The sequence below is a fragment of the Parus major genome, chromosome Z (genome assembly GCF_001522545.3).
Source record: "Parus major isolate Abel chromosome Z, Parus_major1.1, whole genome shotgun sequence".
Taxonomy (NCBI): domain Eukaryota; kingdom Metazoa; phylum Chordata; class Aves; order Passeriformes; family Paridae; genus Parus; species Parus major.
Genome location: NC_031799.1, coordinates 28,199,326 through 28,214,513, shown reverse-complemented (window position 1 = coordinate 28,214,513; position 15,188 = coordinate 28,199,326). Strand labels below are relative to the sequence as shown.

Sequence of the window (15,188 nt, the reverse complement as noted above, 5' to 3'; positions counted from 1 at the left end):
AAATTAATTTATTGTAATTAATTCTTAATTTACATTGAGAAGGTAAAGTTATTAAGAAATGGCAGAATTTGTGGCACTTGTAGATACTGTAATTCCACCTCATTGATCTGAAAAGAATTGGAGAGGATTTAAAGTGTACTTTTTCTTGCAGGTCTATCATTTATTTGTGAAGTTTACAGTTTTCTGTGAAGCTGTTTGAGCAGAACATCTGCGATATGTTTCTACTAGGAACTCCTTTCCTATAATCCTTTTCACAGTTTGGAATATTACCATTATTATTAAAAATACAGTACATCAAATGATGATCTTCTTCCTACTATTGTACCACTTAGGATTCCTAGACATAGGTCTGTTGTATACTATTCCACATACAAGTAAATACCAAGGAGAGGAATCTTTTCCCAGTAGATTTGTCTTAGTCTGTTACACTTGCTAATTAATATGTTCTTAATATGTAAACAATCATAGTGAAATTAAGATACAGTTCTTTCGTTGGTAAAAGGAGAATTTCACTTAACTCACATTAACTTCAATTAGGGCTTCCATGTCATTAAAATCTGACTAAATTTAACTTAAGTGTTTAGATCCTACTGGAATATTTATCCATCTCCCAACCAGCAACAAACCATCAAATAACATGCAATAAAATTTTCTGTTGAAACAGAGAACATAGATGAACATAGAGAAACTACAGAAAGGCTGTACATTCAGGATACCAGCTTTGTTCTTTCACTTTCAAATGTTTGGGGTTTATTCTCTGCAAGGCAGCAGGACTAGATAGGGGGGTACTGCAGAGGAGGCAGCTGAGGAAAGGAGGTAGGGCTGATGTGGTTATGTGTTTGGTTCCTTCTAGTGACAAATCTGCTGTTGCCCTCATAAAATTAGGCATTTCTCAGCATTGCCTACAAATAAAACAAAGGACTGAGTGGTGAATTGTATTTTCAGTACGAGTTCATCAAGGTAGATGATTTCACATAGTTGTTGTTTTAATGATTTATTTCTTTAGATTATGAAAGCATCCACAGTTTGCTTGGGGCTTTCCAGGACCAACCGCTTCCAGTGGGAGAGGAAAACATTTTCAAATGAATCCATAATGTACAGAAGTGTTAAAGAAAAAAATTCTAAATTACATTGGCATATCTGGACTGGCAGTTTTCCCTTGGAGAGGTGAATGAGACACTCCTATAAAATTATGGACTGTCATAAGCTTTACTACTTTCGAGGATTTCTGAACAGCCACATTCCAAAAAAATGCCATCAATCATATATTTTGTATAAGGAAAGATCTGATCAGATACAGGTATTAAATTTGAAAACTAAGTCCTCGGAGTAAATTTGAATTTCTAACCACAATTTTAAGTTTCTTCCAATATAGGTGATTAGGTGCATTTTTGACACAAAATATGAGAAAGCAATATTTTATCTTTGGAGATATTTAGGGAATCATTTCAGAACAAATATGTTGTACTTGTCATAAAAATTTCAATTCAGCATGAAGATGATATAAAATTTCACAGTCTAAACTACCAGCACAGGAAATTTCTTGCTTTCCTTTCACTTTTCATCGTCTACATTCTTCAGTAGTCTAAAGAGATCTAAAGAGCTCTAACCTAAAGATTTTTCTATCTTACCTTGCTCAAAAGGGATCAAATTTATTTCTGGCTCCCTTCCTCATTGGATGGAGTAACTCCATAGATAAATTTCACACTTTGCCTTGACATTTGGAAGAGCCCACAGTTCTGTATCTGAGAACAAGATCCCAGGTCCATGTGTGTTATCCAAAAATGTGTATGTGTTAGATAAGCCCATATGCCAATGAGTGGATCACAGCAGTGCCAAGTTCTCTTTGAGTAAACATGAAAATACCCAATCTCTCAGTAGGATTTCATTTTTAAGTCTGTTATTCTTCCGTAACTGGAATAGCTGAATAAAAGTCTATCACAATCTTACGTTTCTGTAAGTTTCCTATGAAACACAGAATTAAAATAATTAACCTGGTGCACAAATTTTAGAGGTCTCTATGCCACATGGGAGAGTTAAGGTAAAGAAGGGGTAATAATTAAGCCTCACAAAAGGTTTCATCAAATAAGGCAGCGCAGTTGTGCAGAGGAAAATTAACTGAAATAAAGGAGTTTGAGTGGGTTCTGAGAGATCCAAGGCTCAGGCAGACTTCAATCTGCCAATCAGCTAGAAAACTAAATTGAGTCATGCCTCAAAAGTGACTGATTTTTTAATCCTCATTTAACTATAAAATGTGTCACACTTATAAGTAATTTTTGTAATTGGGTGCCAATTAAACAATTATCTCATTATATCTTATGAACTAAATAAGATGCTTTGAAATACAAGAAAAATAAATAGAGTTATTACAGCTCTAAGTTAAAGACTTTTTTTTTAATTAGATAAGTGCTTACTAAACACTTATTCCCTGAGTTGCTAAGGAATTTTCACAAACTTATTTCCATGATAAAGCAGAAAAAGCATGAAGTTGTTCAGAGGAAAAGACTGCAAATTAAAAAGGAGGTGGGAAAACTGATGTCTGGATTTAGTTACCTGCTTTGCAAGACAGCAGAAGTTTCTTTGTGCTGCAGTTTATCAACTCAGCATCTGTTTATGAGAATCATGACAATGCTGAAGGAGGTACTGTGTTTTGTCTCCATGGCGGAAACAGACTAAAATGCTTCCTCAGAGTGAGCTGTCATACAGCTCTTCATATGAGCATATCTCACATGGAGGATTTAGGCACCTAAGAGAGGTACAGCTTCCGATGCAAACAGCAAGCACTTCTCTGATATTCCACTTCATTGCTTTGAAACCTGGAGGAACCCAGAATCTGCTTAGCTAGGAGATTAAGTTGATAATTCTTCACAAGAGTTATCCCTTTCTTTCCCCCTGTATTTTAGACCATAGTTTTTGCGACATCTTGTTGTATTCGACATTTTTAGATCAGGATATGAAAATTAAGTTTCCCCGTTTCTCACTATGTGTGGCTTACACGTCACTCAGAGGTGGTGCTTCTGCTGTGAGGCTATGGAGATCCTAAGGCTCCTTGTTAAAACTCAGTCTTTGTTGCAAAAAAGAGAAACTGTTTTAATTTCAGGGTAATTGATCAAGTTTTGAAAAACATAAAATATTCTGGAATAAAAGTGGCATAATTTTGAAATATTATTTATGCATTTGCAATTATCTTAGAATTGCTGTTGCAGAATGATATATTTCTCTAGAGATTGTCTTGTAAATTTGTCTTTGTAATTTCATGCTCTGGCCTAGCTCTGGCTCTGTGAAAATGAAATTTTAAAGTAACAGTAATTTCTTTGTCATGTACTAAAGGCATTCTTGATAAATTTTCATGAATGCTGAATTCCTACTGAATCAAGGTCACCCTTACTTTTTTCCATGTCTGAATTTAAAGTAGGTATTTTTTGCTATCTTTTTGACAAGGATAGGTCTCAACAACCACTGTTACTGATTCATTCCTTCTTCTAAGGTAATATAAAGGGGTATCTTAATTCATATAGATTAATATGTACAGGAGTGGTCTTATGTTATTAAATATGAGGAGTTTGTAAAGTCACAGACAATTAATTCAATGCAGACCTAAAGTACCACTCATTTCCTAAGAAATTTCTGTGACAGTCATATGTCACATTTTCACTTCATGTAGATTATAGTCTGTATACTAGCAGATTTCCTCTTTAATTTCTAACTTGGTTCTTGTTTATTGTGGGTATGTCAACCTACAGTTCCAAACTGGTAAATAAATGTGTGTTTCATAAATGTTTCTAAAAGCCCTTATCATAAAACCCTGACAACAAACAAAATCCTAATTTAATGCACTAATGACAAGCCCAAAACACCCACTTGATTAGCTGGGATAAAGGAATATAATTAACAGGTTTAATGTTTGTTAATATGCAGGTGATTTCTGACCTTGCTCTCCTAGTTTTTACCTTGAAATTGTGGCACAAGTAGTATTTCATGTTCCTTAGTCATGTATTTACTACAGATTAACCAGAGGATAATTCTACACTACAATCAAGCCATATATTGCTATTTAATTAATGTAAAGGGATTACTACTAGGCTGCATAAGATCAATTACATTTTGCAATCTTCTACAAAATCTGAAAATACATTTTCTTAATGGATACAATGTCAAGTGTGTTTTGCATGTGGTGTTTTGGGGGGAGTTTTCTTTACTTTGAGTTTTCAGGTGTTTTTAATCTCTTCTTTTTAAAAAAAAAAACACATTTTGAAAGAGAATTTGAAGGCATGTTTTCAGCATGGTATTTCTTTTGAATTTTTAGCATGTCACAGGATCCGTTGTACTTTAGCTGTATTTTGTCTTTCAGTTTTTGTGTTGTCATGACATATGTTGATTGGCGTGGGAGTGTGTCATCAAATAAGTGTATTTTCTTATTTGTAACCACAAAAAGAAGTGAGTTTAGCTGTATTTTAAGTGGGATCTTTTGACTCAAGTTCTCCACCTGCTCAATAGAACCTCATGCTTTTGCATGAGGTGTGATGACATCTTGGATGTTCATTCATAGCATATTCTGTTATGATTTACAGACTGATTACATAACAAAAGCCCTCCCGCAGTTCTTTTAAAAAATAGCTACTTCTACCATATCAGTAGAGCACATTTTGTATATTTAAAATATGAAAATAAAACAAGTGCAATTACTTCATAAGTTAACTGCCAAATATTAATTAAACAAATTTATTAAAAGTGTAATTGCTGAAAATAAGAATTAGAGGAAGAGTTTTAAATATACTTAAAATTTGTCAGTTTCTGAAGTTGCAAGTAGTTCTTCTTTTTGCCTTAGAAAAATTTATCTCCAAATTTCTTATTTGCACAAAGTGTTTAATGTTAAATCTCCCCTTGGAAATGTGAAGTGTCTTATAGAGAAGCATATAAAGAAAATTAATTTAGAAAAAGGAATGTGTGTTCAGCATCTTTAGAAAAATATTCCTTCACAGTAAGTTAATTATTATGATTTTGTTCATGATGCTGGTGATTTAGTCAGGTTCATTGTGTGATAAGTGAGTCTCACACTCACTGGGTTTATGACCTTTATATTTACACAAGGGTAACTGCACCTTTAAATATCTTGGTTGAGTTACCAGACGCTGTTCTGTGCATGTCTGAAGTGTCTGTATGTACAAGATTGACTGATTATGATGGTCTACTGCTGTTACTAATTTGTTTCCCATTTCCGATTGGCTTTTACTTTTTACAGCTTTGAGCAGTAATTCAGTCCCCTACGCCTCCCTGATTGGCTCTGTGTCCTCCCTCTCTAGCCAAACTACCACTCAGTCCTTATATGATAATAACTCTCTCCCACGATTCGCTCGAAAAGGTCTAAACATCTTTGTCTCTATTATTTTCTCTGTTCAAGCACTGTTTTAGATGTACATCAGTCCACCTCCATTTCTGGATCAATCTAGAGTTCTCTTGTGCCTTTTCACTCACATATCTTCCATAGGGGTGCTTGATCTGGATCAATCCATCTAATTATTAGATGACTGTCACCCACACTCATTTTGAGACTAGTGTAGTCCTCAGTAAAATTTTAAGAAAATGGGAGAGAAGCAGAGCTGCAGCAAATAAATTAGTACTTAGAGACTAATTTTTTTAATTGAAATTTTTAAGCAATCTCCCCACTGATCTGAATATTCTGCTTTGTTAGTTGACTGACAACTTGCCTTAATGTCTTACCACCACAGATGGGCTATGAAGATTCCCTAAAACTTACCACCACAGATGGGCTATGAAGATTCCCTAAAACATATATATATAGGGTCAGAAGAACTAGGACCAGTGCTGCTGGACATTATTTTGCAGTCTATTAAGATGCTTGAAATGTCAAAGAATCCAAAAGAAAACAAGAATTAAAAACAAAATTAAAATAATTAAAACACATAGTATAGTGTGACTGTGTTGTAGCCACATGGTCATTTTCAGCTATGTTTAAGGGAAATGCAAGTCAACTGTCTTAGGCATGCTCTTGAAAGTCACGGTGACAAAGCAAACTGCATTGTGCAACATGCCTTCCAGCTTGAGCCCCCTTGAGTGTTTTCCCTTCATAATTTCAAGAGATCCTGGGGTTCACTAGCTTAACTTTTTCTTGCCAGCTCTGATTTCTTCCCTAAGCTGTTGAAACCTCACTTTCATTTTAGGTGTGATAGTAAAAAATATGAAGAGAAGAATATAAGAATTATGGAGAAAGCTCATGAAGACAAATAGCTTGAAATAAATATGTTCACAAAATTTTGCTTGTTAAATCTTCAGCTGGCAGATTGTTCTAGTTGACCCCACATCTTTTCTGTCTGTTTTTTTTTATTTTTTTGCCTTGCTGTACCCCCTTACACACCCATCTGTACTTCCAATTCTTCTTTTTCACTTAGTATCTTCATCAGTGGACAAAGATGTTTACACCTGAAGTAGATTGTAGGTACTTTTAGGGGTTGATAAATGGGGTTTCAGATTAAGCATATTTTAAAGTACTAGTGCAGTTAGCATGTGTGTCCAGCCAAACTGTACAACCCCTGCCTCTACAATCTGCTACTAGTGAAAACATTTTTGCAGTTCTAATTGTCTTATGTCCAATGTTGTCTTTCTTCAGTGACTGTTGTCGTAAAGCGGTGATGCATGTTGTTCTAGTCATTCATAGCTGCATGTCAGACACCTCAGAATTCTCTAAAATATTTAAGTATTTCTAATTTAGAGTACACAGTCAGTCTTCTATACCTTGATGCATTATTGTTATTACTATTATTATTAATCTTCAATCGTTCCATTTCATTATTTTATACTTTATTTTATAATAAAATAGTTAGTTTTATGTCAGTTTAGGTTTCTTTTTTTTTTTTTTATACCATTTCCTTTGCAGGTTCAGGTGTCTCTGGTTACCTTGGTAACCTTCATTATTCAAGTTCGTTTTTTCTTGATTATGCATAAGTCACTTTGTTTTCTGTCAAAACACTATTGTTTCCCCTTTAGGGCTCTTTCAGTGTCTGTTTCTCAGCTCACATTTCCTCATCTATTTTAACAGATTTTTCATTTCATGCATTGTGGTAGAAGGAGTTTGAAATGACATTAAGAGTCATTACTCAAAGCAGAGGTCAACATCAGGTCTAACTGTCTCATTTTTCCATGCCTAGCTAAACTCATTGACTTGTATGACAGTAGCTCTTTCCTCTACACTAGGAATGTTAGCTTTGGGAATATGTTTGGTAACTTCTTTTAATTTGGCTTCAGAGCTCATCTATGCAGAGCATGTCCTGCTTTGAGTAACAAAACTATTTGCCTGCTTCTCTCACATGTGACATCTTTACTATTTACACATTTATAGACATTCTAACTACTGCATTTCTAAATTTTAGAGCAATGCCATCACTGTAGTTTACTTTAAATTTTGTTCATCTTTCTTGTTCAACAGGTATGGCCAGTCATCCCCCAATACCTATCTTGGAACTTGCAGATCACATTGAAAGGTTGAAAGCAAATGACAATTTGAAGTTCTCACAGGAGTATGAGGTAATTCTCCCCACTTCTTCACTATTCAAATTTTTAATGTCATGATTGCTGTTTCCCAAGACTTCTCTCAGACATGGTGCCAGGTTTGTATGATATTAAAACCATGGTAAAAAATGCTGTAAAATTACTACATTGGTGAGGTGGCTCCTTTGCTCATAAAATCCTCTTCTCTTTTTATAAGGATATGTGTCAGGCAGATTCTGTGGACACATACACATACGCAAGTAATGTGTGGATGGTAGAGCATAGATTTGCTTTAATATAAACAAACATCTCTCTTTCCTGAACTTTAAAGATCCTTAGATTATTTTTTAAATCTCCATTATAATGTTGACAGGACACATACAGTAAAAGCTCCAAAGAAGGTTCAGTCCAGTGCTTTAATTTTACATGAGAAAGGTTTGCAAGTTCTTGGTGTCTCTTCTAATGTAGCAGTTTTAGGAATTGTATTTTCCTCCTGTCAACAATACCACTTTTATAAATTGTGAATAATGATATACAAGAGCATGAAATAATTTAACTGGAAGACAGTAATCATTTACCAGCCATCTTGTAAATAAACCATGGAGTATATAGGTATTGCTATAGTGGAGAATAACAGCCCCTCAGGTCAGTAATTTGTGGCTAAAGGGACATAGGGAGCTATCCATTTAAACCTGGTAAATTATAGCTATTACTTTAATATCAAAATATTGTCTATGTCAAAAATATGTGGATCAAGTATGCACTGAACCATCAGTAAAGAAGTGCTTCTATAGATGAGCTATAGGTGATCATGTCAGTGATCCAAGGATTAACAGCTCCCAGAGGGATCACTGGCACAGTACTTTCTTTACGATCTGTCATGTCACTAATCCTTGCTTAAAATCCAACAACAGTTTGTCAGCATGGTGGAGTAAAAGCCTGTGTTGCTCTTATTTTTTTAGGGACCACATATTAGTTGCATTTGAAGGTTCATATGGACACTGGCAGTGCAATAAAAAACACTCAAGATAACTTTCATGTTACTGCTGGTTATATGGAAACCCTATACATTTCCATTGTATTTTAAGTCTTGACAGAAGATGTTAAAAATTAATACCAAGTACTATGATAAAGAACTACAATTTTTTGTTGTTATTATTATTTAATTGAATGCAGTATTCAGAAAGTCTTTAAGGCTGCTTTAAAATAAAATCTCATTAGATTTTCCTAAAATGAAAATATAGTTTCAGCTGTTTACTGTTGCAATCACAAAAAATGTGGGAGAATCTCTTCATTTTTCCATGTGTAAACCCTGTGTTCTTATTTATGAAGATTGTAGCATATAAATAATTAGACAGGGAAATTTATGTTGCAGAATGTTCACCATTATAAAAGATAACATTTGGTACAGATTTTAAAACTATTTTCTGTTGTACTATGGGAAAATTAATTGGTTTTTCTGTGTAGAAAATTCCAAGTCATTTGCAAGTCATATAATGTAGTATAATTTTTACACAAATAAACAATTCAGCTGTACTACATCTTGAACATGGTGGGGAGGTGACATGATTTTCTTATGCTGTAACAGAACTCAAAAGTTTTGGTGTTTTGTATTATTTTTTTCTTAGTTAAGTAAAGTCATCTTGAGAGTATAATTTTTATAATTTATAACCATTATTGAAAGATACATTAAATCATTTGATTCTTAATATCTTCTGTCCCTATAGAAGTTTCTCTAGTCCATATGTAAACAGGTTAATTTTCACACACTATTTTTTGTTTTCCTTCATTTGTTTGGGGTTTTTTCCTTTTTTTTTTTTTTTTTTTTTTTATCTTTACGAAACATGCCATCTGGAACAGAATGGTCAGACATTCAAGATTAGACTGTGGGTCAACATCAAGCTTCATTCATCTTGCTTTGCCCAAGAAGGTTCAACATTTATCTTTGAAATTACAGCTTTAGAGATACCACTTCATTTCCATCTAGTCCAAGATTCATCCATTTTGAAATAGAATTAATGAAAAGCATTGCTATTTGGTTTCATGGTCTACACTAGGCAGTGGACTAAAGCTGCGGTTTGATGATCTCTGTAAGTCATCTCCGTGTCTTGGCTGTGTATTCCTGTTGTCTCTCTTGTGCCAGTCCTGGCACTAGCACATGTGCAGCTGTTCAAGGATTATCTCAGGAAATAGATTCAGCTGAAAACTAATTGTTTTATTTTTCTTTGCTGTTTTCAATTGGATCAGTTCCCTGAACTAGCTCACCACATGTCTGCTTAAGCTCTAGTGCCAGCAACGGGAAGTGGTGGGTATATTTGTGGTCAGGGATTGGGACCTTCTACTTCAGCAGCAGTTCTCACTAACATCCCTTAAACAATCTTTTTTAACCTGATTGCAAGGCAGAAAGAGGTACAGATGGTAACTGTTCACTCATTATCGCTTCAGATAATGCTGGAACTGGTGAGACAGAAGGAAAAAGAGATACTTCTCATATTTGAAAGTTCAAGGTGTAACATGCAGCACAAAACTACTGACCTTTATTGATACCAGCAAAATCCTCCAAATAATTCCTGCTTAGGGAAGCAAAGAGTTTTCATTAGTCACCCTTGATAATTTTGTTTTATTTTAAATTATGTCCTTTCCTCATTGGCAGGCAATTATTTTATTTTACTTTTTGTGAAATTGTTTGCATTGCATCCACAAAATTCTTCAAAGATGCATTGATTGTATTCAGCAACTGTTACGACAACTTTGTGATACCATAAAGTAAAACATATGTTGATGGCTTTCTGGTAGACTCTGACTTCTCTTCCTTCTATCAGGAAGTTAGCACCATTTCTATAGAATGTTTAAATTATTTTTTTAGCACCGACTACTTTGGTTGCCACTTCAAAAGATTTACTAGTTTCACCACACAAACACATTTTCTAAGAAATACCCAAGTACTTGTTCCTTATCCATCCTTGCCCATGTTCCATTCCATTACTTCTGATCAGAATTTCTGATCAGAAGTCCATACAAGTTTGGTTTATTCCTTTCAGAAGTGTATCCTTTCCTTCCTATTTCCACTTTCTCCAAAATCTCCCTGATTCTGTACAAAACAGTATATTCTCCTGTGTAGAACACCTTCTAGGTATATAGTCTTTTCTAAGGCACAGGGTCATCAACTGTACTGAAGTTCCTGCTTCTACAAGTCTCCAGAAACTATTTTGTGGTGTCTTCTTCAGGGCATCTTCTATCCCAGCTCTTATGGCATGTCAGCAGAACAACAGAGATTTCTTCCATTGTACTTCTTTCACAAATTTACCTTGAGTACCATCTTTAATGGGACAACGGGGGCCAAGCCTCAAGGACTATTACTGTGGCAAGATTCAAATAAACCTATAATTCTTGCATTGCATAGAGTGGGCCTCTAGAGTAATGCTGACTTCTCAAAAAGTTAATTTCTACTTCAAAATAAATTTTACATAATCCTTCATCAATTTTTTGTTAGCTCACAATCCCCAAGCCTAAACAAAATGTTGGTTTATTCTGTTAACATCACATATCATATCATCAATGTCACACAGTTCTTTTCTCTAATTTAAAGGCAGGATTGACCCCAGCTGATTACTGGGAAGCTTTTGCTGACTTTGGCAATTTCAGTGGAATTTTTATGTAATGTTAGGGTCCATATGGACTTGACAGTTGCTAAGCAAAAATCTGCGTTTATAAGATATTGACCTTTATATTGTATCTTCTTCTTATCTGAGATTTCAGAATTTAAAAATAAAAAGTGGTCGTGGAGATAAACTGAATAAAACCAGTAATGTTCTGCCTACTCTATGATGTATTTGTAAAGTCATTTCCTGCTAAGACAGAACAGAAAATCTATTCTCCCCAAGCAGATTTCTGAGACTTGTGTAAAATAATTTACACAAAACATTTATTTTTTGAGGTCTGTACATAGAACTCTACACCCTTAAGGAAATGGATTCAGATTCATACTATTTTTGCATGAGAAACTGTCACTACAGCACAAAATTTACACTATCAGACTCTGTATGTTACTGTATGATTTACTGTGAATGTGTATGTATGCACTGGTTTACAAATGTTAGAAGAAGTTGTATATAATTTAATGTTTTCTCTCATCAGGTTTCTTTCTGTAAATTGCAGACAGTCTTTTGCTTTAAAACTGAGTATTGGAAAACATGAAGATGCATTTTGGCTTTTTTCTTTTTATTGTAGCTTTTTAGAATCAGTTGATAGGATTTGTGATGGGAACACAGTTTACTCAATATGTTATATTTCTCTTTTTGTATCTCAAGCTGCAACAACATAAACACTGGATACTAAAACACAGTAAATCTTGTGTAGTAGAAGCACATATAAAACTTATTATCAATATAATACATTTTAGAAGTCGAGGAAGAACAGATAATCCACTGAATGAATCTCTATCAAAGAAACAGCTGCACTGAGTTGCTATATCATTGTAGATAATAGTGATTCATGTGGAAAAATCAATTTTTTTCTCAGCAAAAATACGGTTTTATTCTTTTTCCTTACAATGCTTTCCTCTTTCTAATATTCCAAACATCATTTATTGCGATTTTTCTAAGTTTACTTTCATAGGAGGTGCTCCATTTATTGAGAAACAATTAGCGTAGTCAGTGAACGATGAAAAGTTGTCTTCTTATTAATAGCACATATATTTGTATTAACCTAGGTTGTTTGGTGCTTAGTTCCACCTAGGGTAGCAGCCAAGCCAGTAGTATAGTTATGGTAGAGAATTTTAAAGACATAGTGCAGGAATTTGAAGTCCTGCTATTCAAGATTTAGAGCAGGTAATTATCTCTTTCCTTTGTGCTGTGAATGCTGCATTGGGATAACAGCATTTGTTTATGGTTATAGAATTAATCATATAAAAGAAAGCTGGTGTTACATATTAGGATGCAGCATTTTGGTCTGATACCTAATGTTTTTTAGCCAAGGAATTTCAGACACAGTTTAATTAGTCAAATAACTATCAAAAAGGAGGGTGTGGCCAGATGAGGGTTTGGCCTCTTCTCCCAGGCAAAAAGTGACAGGACAACAGGAAATGACTTCAAGCTGTGCCAGGAGAGATTCCACTTGGACATCAGGAGGACTTTTTTTTACTGAAAGTATTAGAACAGAGGAAGGTGGTGGAATCACCATGACTCAAAGTGTTCAAGAAACAACTGGGTGTGGCATTTAGTGCTGTGATTGGGGTTCTGGTGGTCAGTCTTGGAGGTCTTTTCCAACCTTAACAATTCTATGATTCTATCCTGTAGTAAATACAGGTTTTATTCTGTCCAACTGAAAGCAGAAATATGTATAGAAAGAGAAAAGTAGTGTACTTGAAGCAAGAAAAATTATTCAAGGACAAACTAAGTATGTCATTATCTATAAAACTGGGTTTTGGAGGAGCTTTTTAGAAATATTAATTTGCAACAATTTTAGGGGCCTACAGAGAAATATGGAGGAATCAATGAAGAATTTCACTCTGGTACACTTTCCTTGAAATAGAAAATGCTTTAAAAATATGATTAAAAGCATGTTGGAAATTTAAAGTAGCCTAGTGTCTCATGTGAGACAATTATAAAGTTTAGTTCATAAGACCTGCTGCGTTTCATACACTACATAAAATGAAACAGCAGGATGCTTTAACCACAGAAATATTTAAACAAAGCAAGTTTTTTTCATTATTCAGGTATTCATCTGCTCCTGATATTTATTTTCTACCTGAAATTGAGGTAATTCCCAATTTTCAACACAAAATTATTTCCATTAAAACTGGTTATATCATGGTCTAACATCAAACTATTTTAATTGCAGGTAGAGAATAATAATATTATGTTTGAGACAGATGGTAAAGAAATACAAAGCAATATGATTTATTTTAAAAACTAGGGATTTTATAGCTTTTTGAAATAAAGAGTTTCCTTTAATGATGTTTCCAAATAATGCTTATTTTCCTCTTTAAGCTTTCTTTAGTTGTATGCTTATTTAACTTCTTTGATTCCACTGGAATCAGATTTTGCATCATTTCATTTAGTCATAGGAATATTTGCTTGATACTGTGAAGAATTATTTTTTTTTTTTTCTTTTTGAGGGAAATTTACAAAAAAATTTGGAAAAAAATGCTTTTTGTCTTTCTTGCTGCTCTTTAGCAGTTAGGTCTCCTCCCTTTGAGAGCTAACAGAAAATACCTAATCTGCATTTTTAACTGCTTATAGGACAGGATGCAAACTCATATTCAAGTTCAAAAGAAGTTTTAGCTATATGGAGGTTTTTCCCCCATATTCTTGAAAAATACACAATTTGCAATTTAATGGGAAAGTATCTGTCTTAATTAAAAAAACATAATTCCAGCTGACTAATTTCCACAATCATGAATTAATGTTCATGCATCTAGTATTCACATTTTGGTAATACAGTATGTAAATCTCATTCTATTAGAAAATTTCCTGCATATTACAATAGCATTCTATTATAGTTTCATCATCTATGGTATGAAATTCTCACAGTTGCTGACATTTTTAAATGAGGGTCAAACTGTTAATTTCTCTGCATAGCTGTGTATTTTATCCCATTGTTCTGAGTCTGCATTGACATGCTCTCCAATTTTTCTTTTTCACTCTACTTTGCCTGCCTGGTCTTAGGTTTCTCCGTGAAGCAGTGGTCATGGGTGATTTAATTCAAGCCGTAAGCACTGCACATACAGCGTTTGAAAATGCTTTACAGGACATGCTTCCTTCCTCTTCCTGGCTTGTGAAAGCTATGCAGTATATATTAATATCAATCCCCACATTCCCCAGAAACTTAAAACTGCTGGCTTCTAATTTGCTGCCGTAGTGACCCTTGGAAGAGCAGTGTTCCAAAGCAGGCTGGCATGTGTCAGCTCACACCAGGAGGGGTGATGTTTTGTCATACTCCTTTCTTCCTTAGTGCTGAACCATGATCCAGTCCTGGAAGACTCACATCAGGGAGCATTTGCCTCTTGTTTAAGTGGCACAGTGAGTAGGCACATAGTTTACTGGAGGGAGATTGTTTGAAATTCTGGTTTGGTTACCACCAGAACATTTTGGTTACTATGATTAATAGTCAATGAACTATTTTATGGACAGTGCATTGTGATAGTAAATACTGCTCAAGTTTTTTCTTACTAACAGATAACACTTGTTTAAGCAGCCAGCCATTTAGAACACACTAGATAAAAGATTTGTCAAAGCATTAGAGAGAAATAGCAGTATTACAGTACATGTAATACAGTATTATTTCTTTTGCACAAAGCACCCATACTACACTGTTATGCTGTGAAGAAATCCACTTCTTTATTAATGACAGCTTTATTGAAGGCAAGCTTTCAGAATGAAAATACTAGAAATCCTAATAAAGTGCCATCCATTAAACCATTAAAGCACTCATTAAAACTGTTAGTACAGACTTGCTATTCATGAATTATTGGTCTTTCACACTTCTGAAATGTGTCTGCCAATACCACTCAACTCTTTGTTCCAGTATGGCTATTAAGCCTGAGGAAATACAGATTAACTTTCTTTTGACAAAATGGTGCTTTATGGGAGGATGGTAAGGCCACAAAGTGGTTCAGATTGGTGAGGAAAATAGGAGAGATTAAAGTTCAATCCATTTGCCTGTTTCTGATAATTTATGTT

General features: G+C 34.4%; 1 protein-coding gene across 50 annotated transcripts in view; it reads left to right on the top strand.

Moving 5' to 3' along the window:
- PTPRD (protein tyrosine phosphatase receptor type D) overlaps nt 1-15,188 on the top strand; it is a 1,166,996-nt gene that overhangs the window by 1,084,314 nt on the left and 67,494 nt on the right. For 31 of the 50 annotated variants that reach the window (XM_033520262.1, XM_033520295.1, XM_033520279.1 and 28 more), the window contains 2 exons: nt 5,243-5,362; nt 7,445-7,542. In XM_033520262.1, coding sequence (XP_033376153.1) covers nt 5,243-5,362; nt 7,445-7,542 — 218 coding nt within the window. The remainder of the gene's footprint in view (nt 1-5,242; nt 5,363-7,444; nt 7,543-15,188) is intronic. The other 19 variants (XM_015652791.3, XM_015652789.3, XM_015652781.3 and 16 more) reach the window with 1 other exon arrangement.